The sequence below is a fragment of the Anas acuta genome, chromosome 15 (genome assembly GCF_963932015.1).
Source record: "Anas acuta chromosome 15, bAnaAcu1.1, whole genome shotgun sequence".
NCBI classification, from domain to species: domain Eukaryota; kingdom Metazoa; phylum Chordata; class Aves; order Anseriformes; family Anatidae; genus Anas; species Anas acuta.
In genome coordinates, this window is record NC_088993.1 from 14,138,325 (window position 1) to 14,163,757 (window position 25,433).

At 36.2% G+C, this 25,433-nt stretch overlaps 1 protein-coding gene across 1 annotated transcript in view; it reads left to right on the forward strand.

The window, feature by feature from the left end:
• The window catches only part of SDK1 (sidekick cell adhesion molecule 1), a 392,668-nt gene that overhangs the window by 99,030 nt on the left and 268,205 nt on the right, over positions 1-25,433 (forward strand). Inside the window, exons 2-4 of the mRNA XM_068699921.1 lie at positions 12,546-12,705; positions 17,824-17,930; positions 21,804-21,951. Coding sequence (XP_068556022.1) covers positions 12,546-12,705; positions 17,824-17,930; positions 21,804-21,951 — 415 coding nt within the window. The remainder of the gene's footprint in view (positions 1-12,545; positions 12,706-17,823; positions 17,931-21,803; positions 21,952-25,433) is intronic.

The window sequence follows — 25,433 nt, forward strand, 5'->3', positions numbered from 1 at the left end:
CACAAGAGCAAGGTTTAGATACATTTAAGAACTTTTAATGGAATCTTCCTTCAGGCTACTTAATGATGCATATGATTTTTAAGTACTAAAGGGGTAAAAAAAAAAAAAAAAAAAAGGCTAGGTCTATACATTCACTTTTCTCTTTTAGGATGCTTTTCTTTCCTCCTTTTCTGTAGTATTCTTGCCTTCTCAAGGATCTGTCTTTGAAATCAATTTCAGATGTCAGGCAAAAAGTTAAAGATGTTGGCACTAGTTGTCACAGATCAGACTAGGATGTCTCATTAAACTGAGCAAAGAGAGAGTGCGCATCACCTTTAATTTTCAGACTGGTTGGTGTTTTGTATTTAATGTTCAAGTGAATGTGATTGATGCCTTGCAGAGAAATATGTGATAACATTTACTGAAACTTCTCTTAAATATTTGAAGGTATATTTCTGTGTCTGTCTAGTATGAATGATTTTGGTTTCCTGTGTTCTCCCTTCTTGGCTGATGGCCTCTGAAAGTGAACTTTGAGAACAAATGTAGAACAAGTCAGGCATGCCCCTGTTGTGTTGATAATATCAACTTGACAAATGTATTCTGAATTTTGCCTGCAGCCATTAAAATGGAAAGCCAAGTCGGAAGTGTTTTATGTGAGGTTTTCTTACTGCTTGTACCAGCAAGTATTGTACTGATTTTGTCAAAGGGAAACATAATTTTTAGAAAGCACTTGCCCTATTGACACCCAATGAGAACAATATATTTTAATCCATCATACTATTTTTTACAGTTCCATTGTTTTATTTGCCATTGCTGTACTTTTTCTAGCTATTCCTAAGCTGGTATTAACTAAAGGCCAAATGTCAAAAGTTTTTTTTTTTTTTAAAAAAAAAAAAAAAGTTAATGCTAATTTAGGCTGAATAGTTGCTTGTTTTTTATACGTAGTGAAGAGAAATGGCTGAGGTTGTTACAGCTTTTAGGATTTAGCTGTGTATTCAGAGTAGACCGTGGCTCTGTTTTTGTCATGTATCTAATTTTTATATTTGTGTTTGAGGTGCACTCTCCTTCATATTTACAGAATTCTTCACCATTTGTCAGATACAATGGGTTGGCAAGAAGCACGTGCAGGGAAGTAATTTAATGTATGTTACTTTAATTTTGAAACCCACATTTTTGATGTGAAGCTGGGGGTTTAGCCTTTGTCCAATTAATGTCTCCTATAACCATGGAACATGTTAATTTAATGTTTCCACATTAAAAGAGTGTCACAGTAAGTACCTGTTGAGTATTGCTAAACAAATAGAAAAACAACTAATTTGCTTCTTAATGAGCCGGTGTAATGTGCTAGCATTTCAGTCAGACACGGTTTCTGGTTGAGCATGTATCTCTGAAGATCTACTCCATGAAACAAGCCTTTTAAAATCAATGCTAATAAAAGACATTGCCATAAACTATGTCGATGAAAGCTGCATGAAAAATGTATGAATAAGTATTTGGGATAAGCTCTTAAAATATGGCTGTAGAGTATTTCGAATATGTCACAGGACGTTGAAAAATCTGGGAGTCAACCTGTTCTGTATATTTTTTGCAATTCAGATGCCAGATCTTTTAAGAGTTAGAGCAGGGGTGTCTCGTGGGCTTTTTCTTTCCCTTTTTCTCCTTGGTGGGAAGCACCCAAAGGCTGCCTGCTCCTGGCACCTGTAGGCAGTGCTTGGATTTTGGCTGTGCCTCAGCACCTGCATTCTGCCTCCCAGAGAAATTTGCAAAATGAGCTTTTTTTGCAATAAGTACTGTATCAGAGTATCGCTATGGGATTACAAGTGCTTACAAATACAGTGACCTCCTCCAGAACAGTTAATCTCAAAACAGAAAAAGCTGTATGTTTGGCTGTTACACGATAGCTGCAGGCTTTTCCTTACACTTCTAAATCCCCGTTTGATATTTTAGAAACTGTTTTCAGGTATTTCTAGAGGATGCTATTTCTTCAATTTGTTCGTACAAGTTTTTTCTCTTAGATTTGGAACATTTTCATACATGTTCTACATAATTGATTTCATTGTAGGGTTTTCGATTGGAAAACCAGCAAGTTTACATAGATATTTTTTAGCCCTATACATAAATATGTGAGGAACTCCAGTATTGGAAGAGGGAGAGCAGTCAATGTTATTTGTGAATCTTAAACATCAAATAGCTCAGGTTGGCATTAGGTGTGTGGTGAGTGCTGAAGTTACTTCTGCTGATCTTGTCTCACCTCTTGCTTTCCTGACACAGGTTAGAGCTTGTGTTAGGCACAGAACTGCTCTTTGCTTAAAAATGTTTGAAATTCCTAGTCCTTCAGTCCTTTCAGGGAATGTAATTATTTCCTCTGTGGGTAGGAAAAAAAAAAAAAAAAAGAACATGCCTCATCTACTCAAGGAAATAATTTAGATGTCCTTTCCTTCATTGTCCCACAAAAATCTGCTTTTTTTTTTTTTTTTTTTTTTTAGCAGAAATGCTTCTGCTTTCAGACTTCTGTCTGGTGGATCCTGGTGAAAGTAACCTCAGTCTCTACTATGATGAAATTTTAAGCACAAGTTTGGGAATTGTAATTATCAACCATACTGAATTTTTTTGGTCGCCTAACTGTGTGTTTAGATGGAGGTGTTGTGACTGAACACGGGAATATGGTGCTTGGAGTAATGAATTGTGCCTCCCAAACTTCTACATCCTCTTAAACCTTAATAAAGTTATGACATTATTTTCAAAACACTATTTAAATTCCCTTTCTGTCTAACTGAAGTTTAACCCTGCCTGATTTACAAATCTTATATTTTTTCTTTACATATCCCTTTGATGCATGTCGTCCATCAATGTTAGCAAGAACAGTAAATGCATTGATCTATTGCTACACTTGGCAACTTAAATAACACTTTATGTAAGAAGTATTGATTTATAAAATCCAGTACATGTAATTAACATTAGAACTGTCAAAAGTTGAGAATAGTATTAACTTGTTGCTTATTTATAACCCAAAGAAAATTAAATAAAATTAATAAAGTAACTGCTTTTTTTTTGCCTTCAGATATGTCAAGCTGAGTTACATTTTCAAGAACAGTGATATGCTTCTTCCAACTTCTGACAAGGAGAAATTATATGTTTCGTTAGTATTGTTGAAAATAATTCTGTAGTCTCTAGGTGCGTGCATTATCCCCGAGGTGGTGAAAGGATTCCACTTGGATAGTTTTGAAAGGGTTTGGTGTAAAAGATGCAGGAATAACTGATAGTATTAGGGAAAATTAAGGTAGCTAATTTATGTCAGGTTTTTAAAGAGCCTTTGAACTTGCCTTTAATTAGTGCCTGCTCTCCTCTGTGAAAGTATGCAAAGCTGTATCTCCCTGTGTGCACAGTACAAGGTACTCTCCAGTTGTCTACGCAAATCGGGCAATGAGATAGTTGGAGAGCTCTGCAAGGATCACTGCGAACTGTTGTTCCTGACTCAAGCACTAACCAGGTGCCTGCTGCAGAATTTGCTTAAGATGATGGGAGTACTTGAATTGGGTTCTGTGAACTTTGGGCTTTGCTTTGATTGCGTTTTTGCCCTAATTCAGCATCACATAAGGATATGAACAATTCCGTGTCTGTTTGGTATGGCATGTGATCGTGTGCTTACCACCCTTGAATTCAATAGCACCATTGAGGTCCTTTGAATTGAGTTTGTTGAGGCAGACCTTATCCAATTTATAAGCCTATTTACATTTCCAAGTTTAAAGGGCAGAAAAGAAAATTACAAGCTACACATAAACAAAACAACAATAGCAGTAAGGAGCGGGTGTTGTTTTAACAAAGGCTTGTGCATGAATCATTTCCCATTCAATCCCCTTCATCAAGAGAGATGTGTTCATATCTTTTATGGTTATTCATAGTCTCCTAGCTATTTAGAAATAATTTTGTCCTTGAAATAATAAATAAGTGACCTTACATGCCTTTCAAGTCTGGCAGTGCCTTTGCTGTGCCATTGTTTCCCACTGCTGCACTAGTGTTTCTGTTCTGGTACTTCCAGGCACTCATCTGCTGTTTACCTTTTTGATTTAATTCATCTTCTACAAAACAACCGAGAATCTGCCTTGCACCAAGGACGAAGTTGTGAAAGGCATATTTGTGATTTGCTTTATCTGTTCTGTTAATTTGTCTGCAGGGTTCCATCCCAGTGTCTGTTATGTTTAGTGGATCTACATCGATACCAGTGTGATCTGAGCTGGCCCTCCAATGGTTGAAGATTGTGTAGTGGCAACAGTAGTTTCCTTTGCGGTTAGATAAGGAAGCAAGTCATGCAATATTTGGATTTTTTTTTTTCCTCCCTTGTAACGCAGTCTTTGCTTTCCACCTGCTGTGTGCTGTGATTTAAACTATAGCAGCTTATTTCCTTGGGAGCCTCAAAAGTCTCTGTAAACATCACTAAATATTAAGAGAATATAAAAACAATGGAGGTTATGCTTTGATACCAAATTCAGTCTAGAGAGGTCATATTTCTTTGGAGGTTTTTTGTTTGGTTTTGATACTTAATGGGTTCTCATTTATTTACCTGCTTTGTACACTGTAGTGCTTTTTATCTCAGAAACTTTGTAACTTCGAGATGTGCTTATGAGCATTTCCCAGAATAATTCTGCAGCCTCTTTTGAGGATGAATTATACTAAACATAATTTAAGAACATGATCTGTAGCTTCTTGATTTTTAATCTTACAAGTCAGTTTCATGAATTCATGGAGTATCAGCTGTTATTGCCTTCTGATACAATAAACCTCTTTTTTTTCCCTCCCTCCTCTGTTTCAGCTGAAGTGTTACAGAAGGTCAGAAAGAGAAACTAAAATGTGAGATGTAGAAATTAAACTGGGAAAGAAACCATAACAGGACTTTTGGTTAATATATCAGGAGCTGCTTGAGGCTCAGATAAAATGATATCAGCTCATTCTTTTTCTTGTCTGGTCTGCTAAGGAAATCGATTTTAAGAAAAAAACGATATAATTGCATGTGGGAAAATTTTGCTCGCTGGGGAGAACCAAGAGCATTTATTGTGGAATTTTGAAGAGAATGATGTTACTGACCACTGTATGTTTCCTCCCAGATCCAGATGTCTCTTCCGGGCTTCTGTAGGGGCCCTCTCATTTTGGTCCCGTTCTCAGTGTTTCTGCTAAAGCACTGCCAGCCTCAAGAAATCTTTTCTCAAAAGGGAAAGAAATCTGTGGTGTTTGAAAAGACTGTTTTTAAACAGACAACAGTGTTCAGGAATAGGTTTAGGTTTTGTGAACACAACAGGTTATGTCTAAGGGTTTTGTTAGGCAACAGGTGGTGATAGGATTTTCTTTTTTAATCATCAAAAAACTGCTCTGGCTTTTGTTCATCTGTCTTAGCTTTGTATGTTACACTGAGCTGTTTTTCTAGTTTCTTAAGTAATTTGTAGGGGAAAATGGAAGAAAGCAGATAAAACATGAAATGTTTGTGCATTAAAACAAAGTAGAAGGGTTGCAATGTTGAGGCAGGTTTTCCTCTAACAATACATTTCATGATGTGTATGTTAGCATTCCTTAAGTTTCTGAAGGTGTTTGAATGAATGGTGTTTGGTTTCTTTTTTTTTTTTTTTCTTTAGAAAACTAAGCTATGTATTAGTCATGATTTGGGAAAAGCATGTGATCTATTTGTATTGAGAAATGAGGAAGATGAAAGCAAAATGGAATTTGCAATGCCATTTGGGCAATTCTGAAATAGAAAACTGGTACTTGATGGGGTTTTTTTGTTTGTTTTATTTTTCTCTTTAAACAAAGTAAGTTTTTGATTAAGTCTACTTAACTATTAGTGTGCAACACTTATTCTTGCCACTTGGGACTCCTAGTTAATTGTTTAAAAGGCAACCAGATCTGTACATTTCAGAATGTTTAGTTTTTCTCTTGGAATAGTGTGCAACACGTATGTAACCTAAGTTCAACATTTCTTCCACCCAAATCGAACAAATGATTGGCAATTATCCAATAACTGACAAGCCAATTAGTTATTTGACCTATTCGAGATGAAAACAGGTACCTATTGAAATTTTGTCTTCCATTGACTGTACATTTAAAAGAAATAAATGTCACTTATTCTAGAAATATGCAGGTTTCCTCACAGAACTTGCTGAGTCCTAAAACAATTTAATTCCATCCTCAATTAAACCTTTAAAAGCACTATCCATCAACCTCAGCTCTTACTGTACTTGCATTTAGAGATTGTAGTGGATGTACCCACAAAGCAGGTTATCTCTTTTGTCTATAGCAGTACAAAAAATGGGTAATGTGCACTCATTTAGTTGACTATGAAATTAAGGAAGAAGACTTGATTTAAATATAGATGCTTCAGTATTATTTCAATATGAAATCAGATATTGGTTCTGATAAAAGCTCAGGAAATCCACTTTAAGGGCATGTTTTATACTGTTGTGTGAAAATTCTGAGCCATGGCAGTATATTGGAAAAATAACCTGATATTTTAATGAAATATTCACTATTGATGTATCAGTCCTTTCAAACCCAGGCTTAGCATAAGGTAGTAAAATGCAATTTTAATTTAATTGTTGTACTTAGTGATTTATGTCACACTTCCAACCAAGAAAATCTGAATCTCAAATATCCAATATTTTGGGTAGAATAGCATTCCTGAAAATCAATACAGTTAAAGTGACTCAACGCTCTAATGTATGTTTGACGTTGTTGACAGTTTATGAATAGATCATATACTAACTTTCACAGCATTTCACCAACATACTTTAGAAGGTTTGAAATAAAAAGAAGATCGACTCAAATATATCTGAATTCAATTTGACTTGCTGGTACATTTCTCAAGATTTATTGTGTAATTTTTCCAAATACTTATGCCATACAAGATATTGAAGTTCATTTTTGTCAGAGAATACAACTTGCATCCAGAGCTTGTACATGCATGCTTGCATGTTAGGAATTAGGATAAGTTGAAAAAGAAAAATCTTTTGCCTATCCGAGTCACGAATAAGAAGAAAATGGCTCTGATTCCCCAGAAGGTTGCAGTTATCAGCTGTCAATCAGTACAGAGCAGCTCGTAGTCAATTGTGTGCACTCTGAAGCATCGGCTTATGAATGTCACAGCTGAACTTTAATCTTTTTGATGGGATTCTGCTGCCCATAGTTGCAGCTATATACTTTGCTTGGAGCACTGAGAAGTCTTTCTGTCTCCAGTTTGGGCTTCCTGCCTCTAGTTTCCTTTTTAATTTAACTATTCTTTTATATTAAGTGTTTAATCCCCCAGACAGATCATCTAAAATGCTCTTTGTGGCAATTATCATTAACCTACCTGAAGATGGCTCACATCTCTTTTCTTTGCAAACAGTGAGTGAAAATGCATTTCTGTATTGTGGCTCTTCTGGACTCATCATTCATTCTCTGTGTAGTTTTTGTAGTCTCATTTCCTGGAAAATTCCTCAGAGAGATTATCTTTATTTTTCTGTGTCAGTTGATCATGGTTTAGACACGTGAAAAAGGATGATGGGCATCATGCTTTGACTTGGGTCTAATAAAGTAGAATCAATATAGGTGTGTTCTTTAATAAACCAATTGTATTCTTTCTAGGTTATACTGAAATATATCTCAGTCAAGATTTGTTTTCAGTATCATCTGTTCAGTAAACTGAGTGATGGGAAGATATGCTAAAATGACATATATTAGTGATTGAACTGTATTTACTCTGACTTGGTGATTTATGAACGGGTTAATCTACTTTTAATATTCAATATTGCTTCATCTAAAAATGATTTAAGAGTAGATACATATAAGAAAGACAAATAGTAATGGCAGCAAGGATCTATTAACCTGTTCTCTGCATTCACTGCAACATTCCTCTGAGTGTCTTCAGAACCTCAGTAACTGATTTTCTCAGGATACAAGCATGTGATTTTGACCTGCAGCTGTTGGCACTCGTGATTTCTGGAGAAAAAAATCCTGAGATTTTAACAGGGTAGTAGCTGCAGTGCTTTTTTGCTGGTGAAGATGATGTGATACTTCTCTGGAGTCTGGTAACTTCCTTTTTCTCAGTAGGACAGATGTGCTCAAGATCAAATTGCATCTTTTATTAAAACATATGGATTTCTGGGTGATAGGACTGCTTTCAAGATTCTGTGGTAACCTGTAGTAACTGAAAGATTTATTTAATCTGACTCAGATTTATGTGTTGTAATAATGTAATCTCTTAGATGGCTAAAACTCATTAGTCAAAGTTTGTTAATGCGTTTATTGGAGGGTGTGTTTGAGTTCCTTGAGATGGCGGTACTCTGTTTCTGAAGCTGTGTTTGCTTCTGCTTTCCTGAAGTTCTCTTACCTAGCTGATGAGTGGCAACTCATTTTTGTTCCCATTCCATTCAGTACAAAGCTGTAGTCAGACTGCCTTCTCCTCTTACAAATTTTATGCGCAAGTTTGTACCTGAATGTGGTTTTCACAGGGGAATAGAGTATGAGAGAGCTCTCGGGTCTTTTGATGCTCCTCATCTGCTAGGGCCAGGGAGAAGCCCAAAGTAGATAACAATTCCATACAGCAATTTTTTTTATATTTAAATGTCAGCATTAATCCAAACAGAAGTGTATGTGCATTGTTGAATTAGGTCTTGAAAATATACTGAGATAAAATCCATCTAAGCTTTGTGTGTACCAAGGAAAGAAAATAGACAGGCTAACCTGGCAGTATAATGTAACTTGCTGTTTAATGATGCACAAACACAAGGCAGACAGGTTTTAGTGCAAATACACAGATAATTTTGACATTCAGTCCTGTTTTTTTCCTGAAGATTTTCATGAAAATAAATCTGCAACATCCTTTTTAAGGGATACCAGTCAGAACGTTAGTGAATTGGGTAAGCAGACTTAATGAAAAATTGCAGAAAAGCTGTATGTATGTGCCAGCAGATAGAGACCTTATCCCTTCACTCCTCCTTGCAACTCTGACAATTTATTTTTTGGTTTTAGATCAGCCTAGTTGAAGAGCCAGAGAGGCTGGAAGTGTTAGCCCTCATGTGTTCAGAGGAAACCATCAGCATACAATATGAATGTTTGACTTTTTGTGGGGATAAGAAGTCTTTTAGCTAAGAACCCTAATTCCATGATTTGATTACTCCTGTTTCTAGGACTCAAATGCACTTTTTCTTATCTGTTTGCTCCATCTTTCAAGTGAATGAGAGTTAAGAGATGCTCTTATGGCTTATAAACCATTGAGCGGCTAAGGTTAGGCTTAATTGAGACCTTCCAATATATATGAAGTCCAAGTATCTCATGATACTATTAAATGAAGTGCTTATCTTCCATCCCATAGTCAGTTCCTCCCTTCCCACAGTTTTCTTTTTGAAATGGCTTTCATTTTTCCTGTTAATTTTCCCATTTCCTTGTGATGGTTTGTAACAGCTCAACTTGGAGGTCCAGTTATAACTCTGCTTACCCTTGCAGCTTATAATGGAACGCAGAGCTTAGCGTAACATCATTTTGATCTTCTGTCTGTGCAGAGCTGTAGAAATGCCAAAGTCGTCAAAGCTTTACTGCCACATTTCTTCACGGAATCCTTGCCCAGTATTTTACTTTCATTTCTGCTTTCAGTGAGTATTTAGTGAGCTCCGATTGTATAATTGAATTTGATAAACTGATGCTATGTGATTGATGAGAAATTCGTGAGTAAAAGATTAGGAGATAAAATTACTTTAAGGCTTTAAGTAAATCTTCCAGAGCTGGGGTAATTCATAAAGCATGCCATATTCTTTATCAAAATATTCATGTAGGTCTATTAAATTTTACCTTCTAACAGAATTGGATTGAATTTTGAGAACCATTTTCATGTAACGCCAGCCTGATTGTGGTAGTTCAAATGGGAGAGAGCTCTGAGGGGGTTGCAGCATTGCTGGCTTGGCATCGTTTGAGTTGTGGTGGCAGGACTGAATGGTGGAGCCGTGGACAGCAGTCTTTGTCTTCAAGTAAATCATTTGTTCTTGGAAAAACATGAGGCATAATGAGTAAATGGATAATTATGAGTGAAATAATGAAAGATTCTGTGCTGTTTGAGTCTTGAAAATCCATGTTAGAGAGGATAAACAGGTTACTTGGGTAGAGGTTTATAGTGCAGATACCAGCTTCGTTGTGATCTCACTGAATGGCTCGGCTTTCTTCAGGAAGGACTAACTTGATGAGCTCGTTTCATGGGCCTTGCTATACTAGCAGGTGCATATAACTGTTTTTAGCAAACTCAGTGCTCATCATTTCAGCTCAGCAGTTGGGATCTGTGCTGTAGGACTCGTGGAAACTCCTGTAACACCCCCCTCCCCTAGGTACGAGAACAACTCTGCCACTGTCTTTTCATCTCCATAAGGAAGCCTGGCACCTTTCATCTGGCGAGTGTATGATTATTAAGTCTGTCTCATAACTCCCTTGGGAGACTCCCAAAAGTATACTTGAAGCCTCTGGAAAGATTAAACGCTTCCTTGCTTGTTTAGAAATTTCTATATTACAATTTTATTTGGAGACTGAAAAAGCATATAAATTGTTCCAATAATGATTGTATTACATACAATACTTCAACCACTTTTTTTAAAAAAGGACTATTTACATTTTGTTCTGGGTGAAATAACTGTTTAATACTTGTCTAGCTTCATTTTTTCATTATAGAGTTTTAAAATATAGGTTGTTTTTACTAGCTAGAGAAGTGTGAGAATTGAGACTAAGTATAAAAAAATATTTACAGTTTAAAAAAAAAAAAAGCTTTGCAGAATTTCATCTCACTGGTTAGCCTGGGAATATCTGCCATTGTGGAACTGTTTCTGTTCTCTCACGTTCAATTTTCATTGTTTCCCGTTTATCCAATTAAAAAATATATATTAGCGATCTGCACTATCAATTCATTTGTTTGAAAGATAAATTGTTTAAAACGCTTCAAATCTAAGGACATTACCTCAAAATACATTCTTTAATTTAGTTAATTAGGTGTGTTATAGTCAGATTGTATGTAATAGTTTTGAAAGTATTGCTCTAAGATGTTAATGTTTTTATTTATTTATTTATTTGTAGAGAACTATTCTAAACCAGTGAGACAGTTTGTCTTTGCAAGTCAAATCAAAAGGTGGTCTTAATTGTGAAGTTATTAATTTCTTAACTATTTTTCAGTGGCAAAAATTAAATTAAAAAAAGAGTAGAAGTTCAAGTGGAAACTAACTCATTAGTATTAATAAATAGTAGTAATCACCTCTAGAGAGCCATTTTTTTTTTAAATTTATACACTTAGCGTATTGTTCTGTCCTGCATGATGAAAAGATTAATTAAAGAAATTAATCTGTGAATTAACACTGAAGTGGACAAGTTTAATGTACCTTAGCCTATTCTGTAACAGCTGCTCCAATGAACTTTGGGGTATTGGGATGGAGCAAATACATAAAACTGTATGAAACCCAGTTGGGCTGTAAGATTGACACAGCCTTTAAAATATTCTCTGAAGGGCTGGGGCTAGCAGGAACCTCTGGGTCCCTCTGCTCCAACTCTGCCCCTTTGGGGCCACCCAGAGCAGGTGCCCAGCATCACGTTCAGGTGGCTCTTGGAGCGTCCAAGGAAGGAGACTCCACAACCTTTGGGCAGCCCATAATATTGTTTTTTATTATTTTGCATTACATCTCTGACCTTGAATGAAACACTTAGGTATTTTTATGCATGAATGTTCTTTTTGATGACAGGATGCGTTTGCAAATTTTTATATTAATGTATATTTCTGATGGTTACAAGCACAAATGTTAGGTGTGAGGTATGAAAACCTTGATCTTCCAGAGCTGAATAAGGAGGGAGTCTCCAACAGGTGTTGAATCATGTTAAATCTGCCTTTTGGTGGATATATGGCAGTTTAAGAATTGAGTTTTGCTGCTTGGAGTATTTTGAACATTTGTGATTCACAAGAGTTCGGGACCACGTGTGACCCCTGAACATTATTAAAGTACCCTAATAGAAAATCTGTTAGTGGTTTCGGGTAATATAATTTAATGCATTTTGGTTAGCAATAACATTGAAAAACACATTAATCTTGCAATTCTTTGAGGTCTTCTGTTCTAAACTCTTTTTTCTATCCAAATTCCTCATTTACTGTCAGACTTCTCCTGCTGTGATAAACATTCCTCTCCAAAATTACTCCTGTGGTTTCTACAAAAAAAATAAAAACTTCTGAGTGGATTTAATCCTCGAAGAGGAAGGGGGTGGGAGGGGGGAAGGCAGCAAACATGCCTATCAGATGTCTGTGGTAGACAATGCTGAAAAATCTCAAGTATAATTACTAAACATGCACAAAAAGTTGTCTGAGTGGGCACTTCCCTTCTAAATATGTACCAAGGACTGAGGTTATTAAGATCTTCGACACTTGTGAACTATGTTTTTTTAGATTAGAAAGCTTAATTATAATAATAATTAAGCCTTAACTACTGAGTCATGTCGTCTCTCTTATTGCTTATTTTGAGAAAAAATTAGCTCAATATCAGTGCCTTTTACTGTACTCAATTTACAAAACTCTTTTGTCTCTGTTTCAGATGATGTTGCACCATACTTCAAGACAGAACCAGGCTTGCCCCAGATACACTTGGAAGGAAACAGACTTGTACTTACGTGCCTTGCTGAAGGCAGCTGGCCCTTGGAATTCAAGTGGTTGCACAATGACAGCGAAATAACTGCCTACTCCAGTGAATACAAGTAAATAAAAACCATGTCATAGTCTTCTCTCAGTGTAATTGTAGACAAACTACAGTATCTTAAAGCACCTCTGTAAATACTAACATATTGATAATGTTTTCTTATGAAGACCATTTTTCGTATATGGGTATGATCTCTGAGAATTTCTTTTACTAAAAACAATATTTAACACTCTAAAATAAAGGTTCTAACATAAAATATTTTAAGTACCAAAAAAAGCTTTTTGCTGGTTATGAAAATTTATACTCGTAATAAAGAGCAGACGTATTCCTTGAAGCTTTTGTATAGACGGTGTTCATTAAAAATCAGGACTTTGTTCAGAATCAAAAAAAAAAAAGTTTGTCATTTTGTTTGCTACTCTAGAATCTTTGCTTCTCTACCATGTAGACCAAGTACAGCATGCTGAAAGCAGGGCAAGCATTGGCTAAATGTTAGATATGTTATGCTACTCCTCCTTGTAGAGAACCAACCTCAATGGGATTATTATTTTTAGCAAGATAAACAAAAAAGAGCGTGGTCTATCTTCAACTCTGTATGCAACTTTCAGTTTCACTTCTGATAAAGCGTAGGTCTTCTAGTTTAAGAAACGTTTCTTATGTGATTATGCACTTTGTTCCCTGGACCTCACTGACTCCTTCCCCATTCCTCAGCATGTCCCATCAGGTAGGAGAAAAAGCACACTGTGGCTAATCTGAGCTACGTTTTTGTTGATAGGCAGCAGATGTCTGGCCAAACATCAAAGTGTGAAACAGCCAAGTTTTGTCTGCCTTTTCCTGAGCAGGAGCATTAACTGGGCCTCCCCTATGCAACTGCTTATTTCCATAATCTTGTAGAAATCTAATATTTATGCAGCTTCTGTGCATCTCCCAAATTTTCTTGGAATCAGCTAGTGAATTCAGAATTTATAAGGGGCAAGTATGTGACAGAACCCTGGTAATAACACTTGTCATTAGTAAAGCAAGCCAAATACTGCATATAAGCAATATAATTACTAAAAGTAGGGAAACGTTGTGTTCCACAACTGTAAAAATAAATTTAAGGAGAGATTAGTGCAAGAATATGGATAATGGTAAAAAGTTCCATATTACATGAGGTAGTCCATAATTAATTTTTTAACTAACATTGCATGACAATTTTGAAAATTTATCTTATATATTATTTACATTTACAGAACAGTAGCAAAGAATCCCTTAAACAGCATTTTAAAATGTTTGGGAGACATTTAGCACATAAAATACTGAGCAACCATTTCCAACAAAATGTACAGTTCTATCTGAACTTCCCTAAAAAGTCAAGACTTGATTTAGTTGAGAACACAGTCCTGAATAATGGCATCAATTAATGGTTGCTGTTTTCAAGCCTTGGGATATGCTGATACCTCAAAATAAGCCACATACATGCAATGGGGTGGTGTTCAATTTATAGAAAAGATTTGTGAATACTTCTTAGAAAACCAACAAAATCTCTAATAGCCCAATTAATCACAGTGTTTGAACATCATTTGGGATAAATGCCACTGTTGTTTTGATCAACAATAGCGGAGTCCATTGCAGTTCCTTGGTAGAAGGAGCTGACACCAGCTCTTCTCCTTGTAAAGTGCTGAGAAAGTAACAGAAAAACTGTGTAGGAGGGCGAGACACACAATCATGGGGTGATAACAAAAAGCAAAGGCTAGAACTTGAGCTTTGTTGCTGTGCTAGTCCGAGAGACGTACGTTTCACGATAGTCGAAAAAATATGAATAATCATGTATGACATTTTGAAACTTAGATCAGTCTCATGATTCTTATTATGTAAGTGCACATCTCTAATAAGCTCACCAAGATCCAAAATTTTTAATGTAACTGTGCATTGCAGTATATGTTAGTGTATTGGATCACCTTTCCTAAGCTGTCTGTATACAGACCTGAATACAGTGCTCTGTTTCTTGTCATTGGATTTTGCACCAGGTGAACATGAGGTTCATGCTACACGCTATTCATTTTCTGTTTATGTTCTCTTTTCCATTTGTAATTAAAACATCTGCTATAGAGGTGACTAAAAAGATGGTAAACTACTAATTTCTGATAATAAATAGCATTGTCAGAAAATACTAATTTAGATGTTGCAACCCCAGTAGTAATTTGTAGTTCCTCACCACAGCCAGAGAATTGCCAAACAGGGTTTTGATTCTGTGGCCATGTGAAGATTTTAACCTTCCAAGAAAGTGTACATGGCATAGGTGCATTAGGAAGAATTAAAGCAAAGTACGAATATGCTTAGACATAAAAGTTCCAGTTGCAAAAGTTGAACTTTGACCCTATAATAGTTTGTTCTGCAACTCTTAGGTAAATACTCTGTTTAAATGCATGAATCTTTCCTGTGTAAGTGACTTCTGCTACAAGTTGAATCATCGATCAAAGATTTTCAGTAATTGATATTACTTAGTGTGTCTTAGTTAAAGTAATGTCTATATTGTAATAGGCTGGAAATATCCAAAGCTTATTATAACACACCAAGTGAGTAAAGAACTAATTGGAGTCTTTGCATTTTGACATTGGTGACCCTGAATGAACAGCTTTTCTTTGTAAACGATGCTGATTATGCACATAGCCTGGCTTTTATAGTGACTGTGCATGCACTAGTTTCTATTAAGAATTTATAAAACAACCTTATACGTTCGTTGTGATCTGAGATGCATGTAATGAAAACAAATCAATATTGCTGACTGAAGTAGCAATTTTGGTTGTGTCTATAATTTAAGAGTGTTCAAAGTTCAGGCAGTGACTTTCTTCCAGTTTTTTTCCTTAGGAATTAAGTTCTGGACTGAAGACATCTTCCTTACTTGCTGTTGTGGCCCGAGGATATTAATTTAATTGAGCTTAAGAAACCAATGTTATGTCTAAGCAGTAGCGCACTTCCTTGGCAAACTACTTAAAAGTATCTGACCGGCATCAAATTTGTGTGCCGGTTCATTCAGCATTCTTCCCCCTCTTATCTCAAACAAGAGCCATGCACCAGCCAAACCTTTTTTATGTCCTTTTACTTCTTTCCTTAGAGGTCACAGTACTTTCCTCCTCCTTGCTTCTTACCTTTTAAAACACCCTTCCAAAATATTTTTCAACCTCTTGCCCTTTTTTTTCTTTGACAGTCTGCACATATCCCATTGTACAATTACCCAGAAAAAAAAATTCAAAATCATCCTATTTCCAAGACCATATTCCAGCGAGTGCCCATTTGCTTGCCTTACCTGCACAGCGCTGGCTGGTAGGTGCACTGGGAAGCCCAGTGCTCAGCAGGTTTGGGCTGTGCTGAAATTGGCAGCACAGATGGGATTTTCACTGTAAGCTCCTAAAAGTGTTCCTGCTAAAAGATTTTTCTTTAGGCTACATATTAAGAATGTTTCCTGCTTGAAACATTAATAAGTCACAAAAGAAAACCAATGTAAGATATTTCTGATCTAATTGAGTTGTTTTGTCCTAATAGCAGAAAAATGAACTCTCTTATGTCTTGGTGCAGAGGAATAGCAAAGAAAGAAGCCTTTAGTTTTGGCTCTATTTAATAGACAAACAGAAGAATAAATGCTAGCCAAGTACAATACCAAGTCTTTATGGGAGGAAGAAAAGCTTGTAAAGCTGTAAACTGTGGTAAAATTAAATGTTACGAAGAACCGTCGATATTTGTCAGAATCTTCAAATATTATTTTTTGGCTAGCGATGCTTTGCAGCAGTCATCTGCCTGGCAGAGAAGCAAATGAATCTGGAAGAAATTTAGGAAGCCTTCTGTTGTGTTTATTTCTGCCCTATGCCCTGTTTTTTCACCTGCTTTTTGTTTCTTATGTCGCACTTGTCAGATGAGGCAACGTGGCTAATTCAGTTATGTATACTCACTGGACACCGAGTATTTGTGTCTGATTGTCTGGCTTGCTGCTCCCTAACAGAGCACTGGTTTGAGTCTTCCTTCTCTTCCCAATACAAATTGCTGTAATCAGTAAAGAAAATTTGCTGGTTGCTCCAAAGCAGGTCAGGAGGAGTCAGCTAAGGCAGGCGTGCAGGCAGATGACACAATTGCCTATAATTGCTCCTAGGGAGCCAGGGTTTTCTAGGTATCACCTTGGTGAAATTTGTTGGGCTCTGTTTTTATTTGCCATTTTAGGTTGTCTGACCTATTTGCTACAATGTCTTTGATTGTAATTATAATGCAGTGATTATAGACTTCACTTATCACTTAAAGTAGATTTCTTGTATATCCTTTGTTTTTATGCTGTCTGATCCTTTCCACATATTAGCTCTGTATGTGGGTGTCTATAGTATGTGTGAGTATGGGAAGAGATCCTTTCTTTTAGGGGAATTAAATTTCAAAGATTAAAATTCAGCAGTATTATTTTCCCTTATCTTTTCATAAAGACTTTCATTAATCCTACCATAATATCTCCAGAAGGTGACCAGGGGGAATATGTGCTTTGATTAATGTTTGTTTAATGCAGGATTATCTATATTATTCATGTGTTTTATTCACATTAAAACTGTGCCTATCAGCTCATTTTCATGTTAGGTAATCAGATATAGTTGAATGAGGAAGGTAAGCATTAGCAGAATAAGTGACTTTTTAAGGATACTGAAGGGCAAAACAAATACAATGTACAGGGCACCGTGTCTTTTCCAGTGCTCTTCTGAGTTACGCTGGTCACACAGCGTAGTAAAAAGCTTTTTTCATTGGAGAGCTTTGATATTTTTTGTGAGGTTATTTGCTGCCTCCATTTAGGTGGTAGTCTTCTTGTACCACCTCTAAATAAAATACCAGGCATTCTTTGCCTTATGAATGAGGGCAGAGGAATCTAAGCAAAACATTTAAGTTTATATTTCAAGAAAAATTGTGGAGACTAATTAGTACTTACCAAATGTAGTTCCTAAGACAGGGTTTTTTAATGCATATTAAAAAAAGTATTTTTAATTTGATACCATACAGCTAATATTGTGGCCATAGACCAGAGACTATGTGACTACTATTCATAAGATAAAATACAGTATGCCTTTGAGACAATGTGTAAAGTATTAAAGGAGCAATAAGAAATGCCACAGAAAGTAGCATGGATCGGCAGGTAAGAAGAGTGTTGTAATTCTGCACTTCTGTCTTGCAGGTACATCATCCCAGCTTTGCAGAGGTCCGATGCTGGCTTTTATCAATGCGTTGTACGAAACAGGATGGGGGCATTGCTGCAAAGAAGATCTGAAGTTCAGGTGGCATGTAGGTTTGAATGGATGTTATTCTGTCATGCATTAGCTAACTGACTCTGTGGGTAAAACACAATGTTCCAATTATATTTTCTAGTTCAAAAATGTATTGGATATAAAATTAATTTTTAAAATTACTATATTTACAAGAAGTTTCATATTCACTGTAGATATCTTCTGGGAAACAAACAGAAAATGATGCAATATTAATTCTTTAGAGGGAGGTTTAAACTCTTCCACACAATCAAAACGAGATGATGTGGAGATGGCTGTAGTATGAGTGAAAAATATTGTCTTTCTCCAATATGCAGGGTTTAACAAAGTCTATATAGCACAAAATAATCAAAAACAAAAGCCCGGCAGACAGGAGAGGATATCTGAAAGAAAACAGTGTGGTGGACAGCTCTATGAAGATTTCAGATTATAACTTTTATGATAGAAAAGTACAGGTTTCGTAGCCAAAACCATGCTAACCAAACAATAAAGTCTGTTCCCCAAACAGACTTATTATTTCATTATTTATTGGATACAGTAATCGTAAAATTCAGCTTCAGTCTTTTAAAACAAAGAAATTGAGAGACAGCTTTCTATCCTGGATGTTAGCAATCTGATACATGGGATCAAATTTCTCATCCTCTGTGTCAATAAATGAAAATTCAGTGGTAGTAAATGTCTTGACAAAGTGGAGTTCAGTTAAATTGAATTATTAGAAAAAAGTTCCAAGGAACTGATGCAGATTATTAACTCTGTCATGAGGGAAGTTACATGGAATTTTCTGTGCTTGAAAGTAAAAACAGTTTTAAGTTGGTGCTATGTAAGTTTTGGTGTCGTTCACTAACTTACTGTATTGCAGTAAATTACTGATATTACAGACATAGTCACATAATTTGATGTTTGATCTCTCAGTGGTATTGTTTCAGAGATACTAATGTAAAAATTCTCTGCTGTCAGAATGGGATTTTCCTCCTCTGCCGTCTCCCACCCCTAATGCCCTTGCTGCATGCTCTTCTTTTAGTGATCTTGTCTGACATGTGTCAGACCCTTGGAGATAATTCTCAGAATATTTTTATGCTTTAGTGGATTGTATCAGGTCACAGAGGATCTAGTGAAAGCTGGTACAAGTGAGGCAGCTGTGAATGGGGTGGGGGGGCTCCAACAGGGAAGATGGAGCAAGAAGGGACCAGTGGGGAAAGATGGATCAAGAAGGAAAAGGGAAGGTGAGTGTGAGATACTTTTCTTTCTATCACAGACTGCCATTAGATTAGCCTGAAAGCCTCAGGAGGTGCATCCACAGGTGTGGTTTCAGGGAGCAAAAAATCTGGCACCAGTACTGGAGAAATGTCCTCATTTTCTCCTCCTCCTTCCCACTAATTCTTCCCACTCTTGTACCGCAGTGTAGTGCATTATCCCTTTAGGCTGAGCTGGAAAGCTCGTTTGTGCAGCTGTAGACTTGAGAAACTTCTCCAATACTTGGGAAAATAAAAATTGTAGGGTTTGTTAAAATCGTTCATTCTCGCCCCCCCCATCTGGTTCCCCACACAGCTGTACCATGGTTGTAGTGGCGGAGCACAGGGAGCAATTCTTGAGGAAGTGCTTGTGGGAGTGATGGGGAGGAGGCGGCACAGGAATAGTTTACCTTGATACTGCTCAAGAATTTTGTCTTCTGAAAAGACAGCTTTATTCCCTTCTGAATGAGGAAAAAGTGTTCAGTCAAGTGCTTTATTTCTCCAGGCTTTCATTTTTATTTTTTTTTGTGTGTGTATTTGGTGGTTCTTGAGAGAAAGAGGTGTAATGGTTTACTTTTCAGTTTTCAAATTCCACCCTCCCTCCCCCCATTTAATATGTAGTTCTGCAGTGGGAACAAGGCTAAAAAGCTGTCTCTTAAGACTTCTCTCTGTGAGTTAAGCAGCTTATTTATTTATTTATTTGCACTGATAAAGCCATTGAGACAAAGCAAAGCAGATTTTGTGTGACCTGGGAGATCTTTGGTCTTGATCCTATAGTGACCTATATTGCTTCTATTGTGAAACTTCTCAGTCAGACTTGCACTTTATCGCACGGATTCCAGTGTTCTACCAGCTTTAAACATCCTTTCTCCTATACCCAAGGTAGCTACTGACACTATGTGATTGTGTTTTAACATTTTCAGTCTAAATTAATTGTTTTAAGGTACGTAGGTGTAATAAAATACCTGATATTTTACCAAATTTTACTTTATTTCTGAAAACATACTGGAAAGTAGCATTAGAAGGGGTCACTCAAGTCAGCTTATCCACTTATTGAGAGTTACGAGGAACTGTGTATTAGATGTTTAACTCAGATGGGTTTACAGGAAATAAACTATTTTTTGCCACTGGCTACAAAATGCTCACTGATACACTTTAAGAAACTTAAGATCTCTAGTGGAAAATTGTAAGGCATAAGAATAAGCTGGATTGAGAAAGATCTGAGGTATTTTCCCTGTCCTCTATATCTGAAGTAGTAGGGAACTTGTTAAATAATTTTTAAAATGTTCTTAATGCATGCTAATGTATGACTTAACTGAATGGGAACAGGTATGTGTGTGAAAATTGCTGAGTAAATCTTAGTTACAGAACGGGCTTAAAACTCTTGGATTGTGAAGACTAAAATAACTATGACAGGGAAGTTAATTAGATCCACCTACGTGGTTTGAAACTTCAAGTAGCTGATATGATTACAGTTGTAAGAAATAAGGAGCAACAGAGGAATACGGTGATGTTTATGTCTGAATAAATAACGTGAAAATCAGAAAGATAATTAAAGCTGTAAAATACCGTGTGTTTTTAATTCCTGTTTTTGTTCCATCTCTTCTAATCTCCTTTGATCCACAGACCTGATAGTGTACTTCCATGTTTCCATGTCCCTTGCATCTCTCTGCCCCAGAGAGCCTGTAAAGAACCCCGTGGCCTCTAAAAACAAAACAAAAGAATTCAGTGGCAGAAACCAGAATAGTCATGTGTATTGGTTTCTTGGTTTAAAGCAAATTAAAATGCATAGAAGTTCTTTGGAGGGTGAATAAGTAGGAGCCTACAGCCCTGTTCATTTTAATGGATAGAAATAAGATACAAAAAGCAAAAGAAATCCAAGGAAAAAAAATGTTCACTGAATTTTTAACAAGGACTCCATAGATGCATGAACTTGTCTGTGAAATGAAACCTTCAGCAACAGGAGTTCTGCAATTGTTGTTTTCTTTCTTCCATTAATATTTTTGCTAAAAGCTGCTGTTGAATACTACTGATGCTTTTGTAAATGTCGAAGACCTATTTGAATCATAGTATAGTGCCAGAAGAACTAATTGCTACCAACATGACTATAAACTTGTTATTTTGATATGCATGTGGGTATAATGGCTTACTCAGATCTGGCTATTCATTCATTTGACTACAGGTGATGCAGCTGCTTATTTGTGTAGAATAGAAGGAAAGATGCTATGATAAAAATATTTAGTGAACAGAAATTCATCAAATTACACGTACCAATTGTGTTTCCTTGCATTGCATAGGAATTTATTTTATATACCACAAGGACTTATTAAAAACAATAACAAAAACAGCAAAAACTGCATTAAAATGTCACTTTTGGTTAAAAACACTTTGGTATTTGAAAAGAACACTGTTGCCATTCTGTACTGCTGACTGATGCACTTCTTGTGTGCTCTAGCAACACTTGGCTTTGCCTTATGCCTTACTGCTCACCCAAATCTGTGTTAATTAACATTGTCTCATGATATGTCATGTAATATTGACTAATTATAGCAATGTCAATGACTATTGTAAAGCAGAATTATTTCTTTTTCTGGCCACTGAAATGAAATGGGGAGTGAGACAAGAACTTCCAGGACTCAATGTAATTTTTGTCTTTACAGACATGGGAAACTTCATGGACACAAACCAGAGAAAAACAGTGACTGAAGGGCAAGCTGCTGTTCTGAATTTCCTGCACATCCTCAGCTATCCAAGACCACAAGTGACGTGGTTTAGAGACGGGCACAAGATTATACCAAGCAGCAGAATGTAAGTCAATTTAAAGCTCAAAAAACCCCACCCTACAATATGATTAATTACCTTTGATAACACAACTTACATTTAAAGTAAGCTAATTAAGGTTTAAAGAGAATAAAGTAGCCTCGTTCATACTAAGTTTGAGACAAATTACTATTTTAAGACCATCTCTGAACTTCCTAAGCAGTTTGACAAAATAATTCATGTGGTTTTAATGGTCCTGGTGCAGCATAAGGGAGCAGATATGTAGAATGCCTGCATTTCCTTCATGCTATTCATTTCCGTGATACATTTTGGAAAAGTAAATGCTCATCTCTCGATTATGTTTACTTCAGTGGACTAAATGAATACTTAGATTTTTCTTTTTTGATGGGTCTGATTTTCTCACATGGACTTATGCTCAATACTGTTTCCCTCACCATGCAAATCTTATTTTTCCTCGTGTTTTTAGCTTACAATGAAAGTTTATTTTTGAATAATTAGCAGCTCACCCAGTAATGGCAGAAGATCACTGTGGTTAGTTGTTATCTCAAGATGTGCTTGTTTATCATTTTCTGAAATGGTTGTAAGGCCATTCTGTGTTTTAACCTTAAACTGATTTAAAGACCGCGGAGGCTAGCTGTAAAATTTTAAAAATATTTATATATAAAATATATTTATATAAATATATAGATATATATCTTGTCAAATTTGTTACGGAATGCCAAGAATCTTGGTGGTTATTTCATCTTTGCAGTCTGTTTTCATGTGTTCCAAGTTGCAAGACATGCTAGCAAGTGATGGTTATGGGATCTTAGGAAGCTGCGGAAAGGCTGCTGAGTCTTCAGACTTTATACTAGAGAGGGAAAACTCTTGGTGGATTTTAATTTTATTAATCCGTACTGCATATTTTACTGCTGCTCATGTTCATTTTGTAAATGCAAAAGCTGGTATTACAGACTCTTTGAAACTGTTAAAATTGGTATTGCAAGGCTGTGAAGCAACTGTGTAATAATTTATGAGTAGTTTAATAGTAATTTGATGGGAAACAAGCTGGAAGCTGAAACAATGGGTTTCTGGGCAATCTCTTGAAGAGAGTGAAGTGACAAATCCTGAGTTATTAACCATTAAGAACCTACTTCTTGCACTCCTGCTGCATGACAAATTTTCTTTTCTTAATGCTAAGAATACACAATTAAAAAAATAATTGCAGATAGTGAAAAAGCCTTGTTGTCCAGGTATCAGGCAGTTTCTTGGAAACAATTGCTGGGGAACAGAACAGAGTGACCTAGACAAGCATGTAGCGTCTGAAAATGAGTTTCAGTTAGGTTCTCTTACAGTTTGGGAAAATTACAAGTAGAGGTGTGTTTCACGTATTTCTTAATTTTCAATTCTTATTTTCATATGCTATGCTTTACTCTTACTCCTTGTCTGTTGGGATTTTTAGGGTAAAATCACTTTTAATTCATAGCACTGCATTAATGTTTATGAATGGGAGAACTGGAGAACTGTAAAATTCTGTTTTATAATAGGGGTGGAATATAACCATTTTTTTCAACATATATATTTTATTTACCTGGTCAGAAATTTCATCTGAAAGGAATTTGAGGACTTTTATATCTGTGGTGGCTGTCCAGGAAATTGAGAAGTTGAGTTTCTTTTTGTTTTTTTTTTGTTGTTGTTTTTTTTTAAGTACACATGCTGAAAGTGTAAACCTCCTTGGAAGTTTGATATATCTCATACAATAAGCCTGATAAGTTCATAAGTTCAGGAAATGACAGGTTTATGGTGCTCACACTAATCACTTGCGCACTCTGTGCAGTAGGTCTGCTGCTCCCCCAAAGTATTAGAAAAATTGTAGGGCATCCATTCACACATTGCTGCCTGTGAAATTCTGGAAGTAAATATGGCAGCCCTAAAAAATACTTGAAACGCAAGACACACAGGGAATATACATAAAAATGTGAGAAATGTAAAAAGAGCTTTTCTTACCATAACTGTTTTTCTCCTCTGTGGAGGAGATTGTGCATTTCAAGTCATGTTTTCTGTACGCTAGGAGGTGTATCAATTTAACTCATCTGTTTAGTAGGTGATCCAGTGAGACTGATGCATCTATCTAACAGGATCAACCGCTAAACGGATCAGTTAAATTGATGCCACCACCTTGTAGAGATGCTCTTTAAACTGGTTAAAAGTCCCTTATATTGCTAAATCAATATAAAGCTTTTTTAATCGTCTTAAGCTTATGATGATTTAGCCGAATCAGTCAGCTAGTCATTCAGCTATAATAATGATTTCCAAGTGACACCACAGTAGTGCATGCAGACTGAGGACATAAACAGTGCTGAAGACAAGGATAGAAGAGGTGGTTATGGTACACAATAATTTCTTGTAAGTGCCTGTTGAATGCAAAGTTGGCATTGTCCCATTTTTTTTTTTATTTGTAGTGACTTCTAAGAAAACTGTTCATTCATATAGTTCCTCTAGTTAACTTTTACTTACACAGAAGTCTTAAGGACTACTGTCCCTGTTGGACTGAATTAATTTCATAGATGTGGAAAGAGACATGGGCAATGCGCTGACTTTTCTCATGAGGTAAGAAATATGAAACATCAAAAGTGAGGAGTAGTTTTGGAAAAAAGGAAAAAGGTGTCTTGAGCTGTTTCAAGGAATGGCATTTAATTGGCTCTGCAGCAAGGTTTACATAGCAGTTTTAAAGTAGTAAATACTGATGTAATTCTCTTACTGTTTACTGCTATTTAGGACATTTAGGGGAGGACTTTTGCCACCTCTTCAGTGTTCCCATAGTACTGTATTTCTAGGGAGCTAAGACAACAAAGTGTATTGCTGAGTTGTCACAAAATTCTGGTATCGCTGTATGTATTATTTTGGAGATGCTTTACAAATATATCAAATTAGACTCTTGTACTTTGGGGTTTCTAATATTATTTGTATGCCTCAATACAGTTGCTAGCTCTAACGAATTCTGATGACCAGATGGAACAGACCTGTAAATTCCTGTTTCTCCTACTGGTCATTAGCCTGGAAAGTACCAACTGTTTAGAATGAGAGTGGGAGAATTGATTCAGTGGATAGCTTTGGCTTCACAGCCTTTTATGAAGGAAAAGTCAGAATGGCAATTTTACTCTGAGCCAGCATAGATACGATATTGCTCGGAGAAAGTTTCATTTTGAGACATGGGCTTTTCTTTTTTTTTCCCAAACTGCATATTCTATTTAACTTAACTAGCAGCATAATTCACAGCAGAAATTTGTAGCAAATAACTATGTATTAGTTCCTACCTCACTGCTGTTTATGCCATAATATTTGTCAAAGACCCAAGATAAGAATAATGGGTGTTATTTTTTTTATATAACCTTTTTCATGACAAGTTTCTCCTAAATGAGTGGGCATGTGAAGCTAACAAATCTCTTTATAATATATGAATGTGAAGCAAATGGCCTGCATATACTTATGGGGTTGTTGATATAGTTTCTGACTCAGGGCCAGTAACG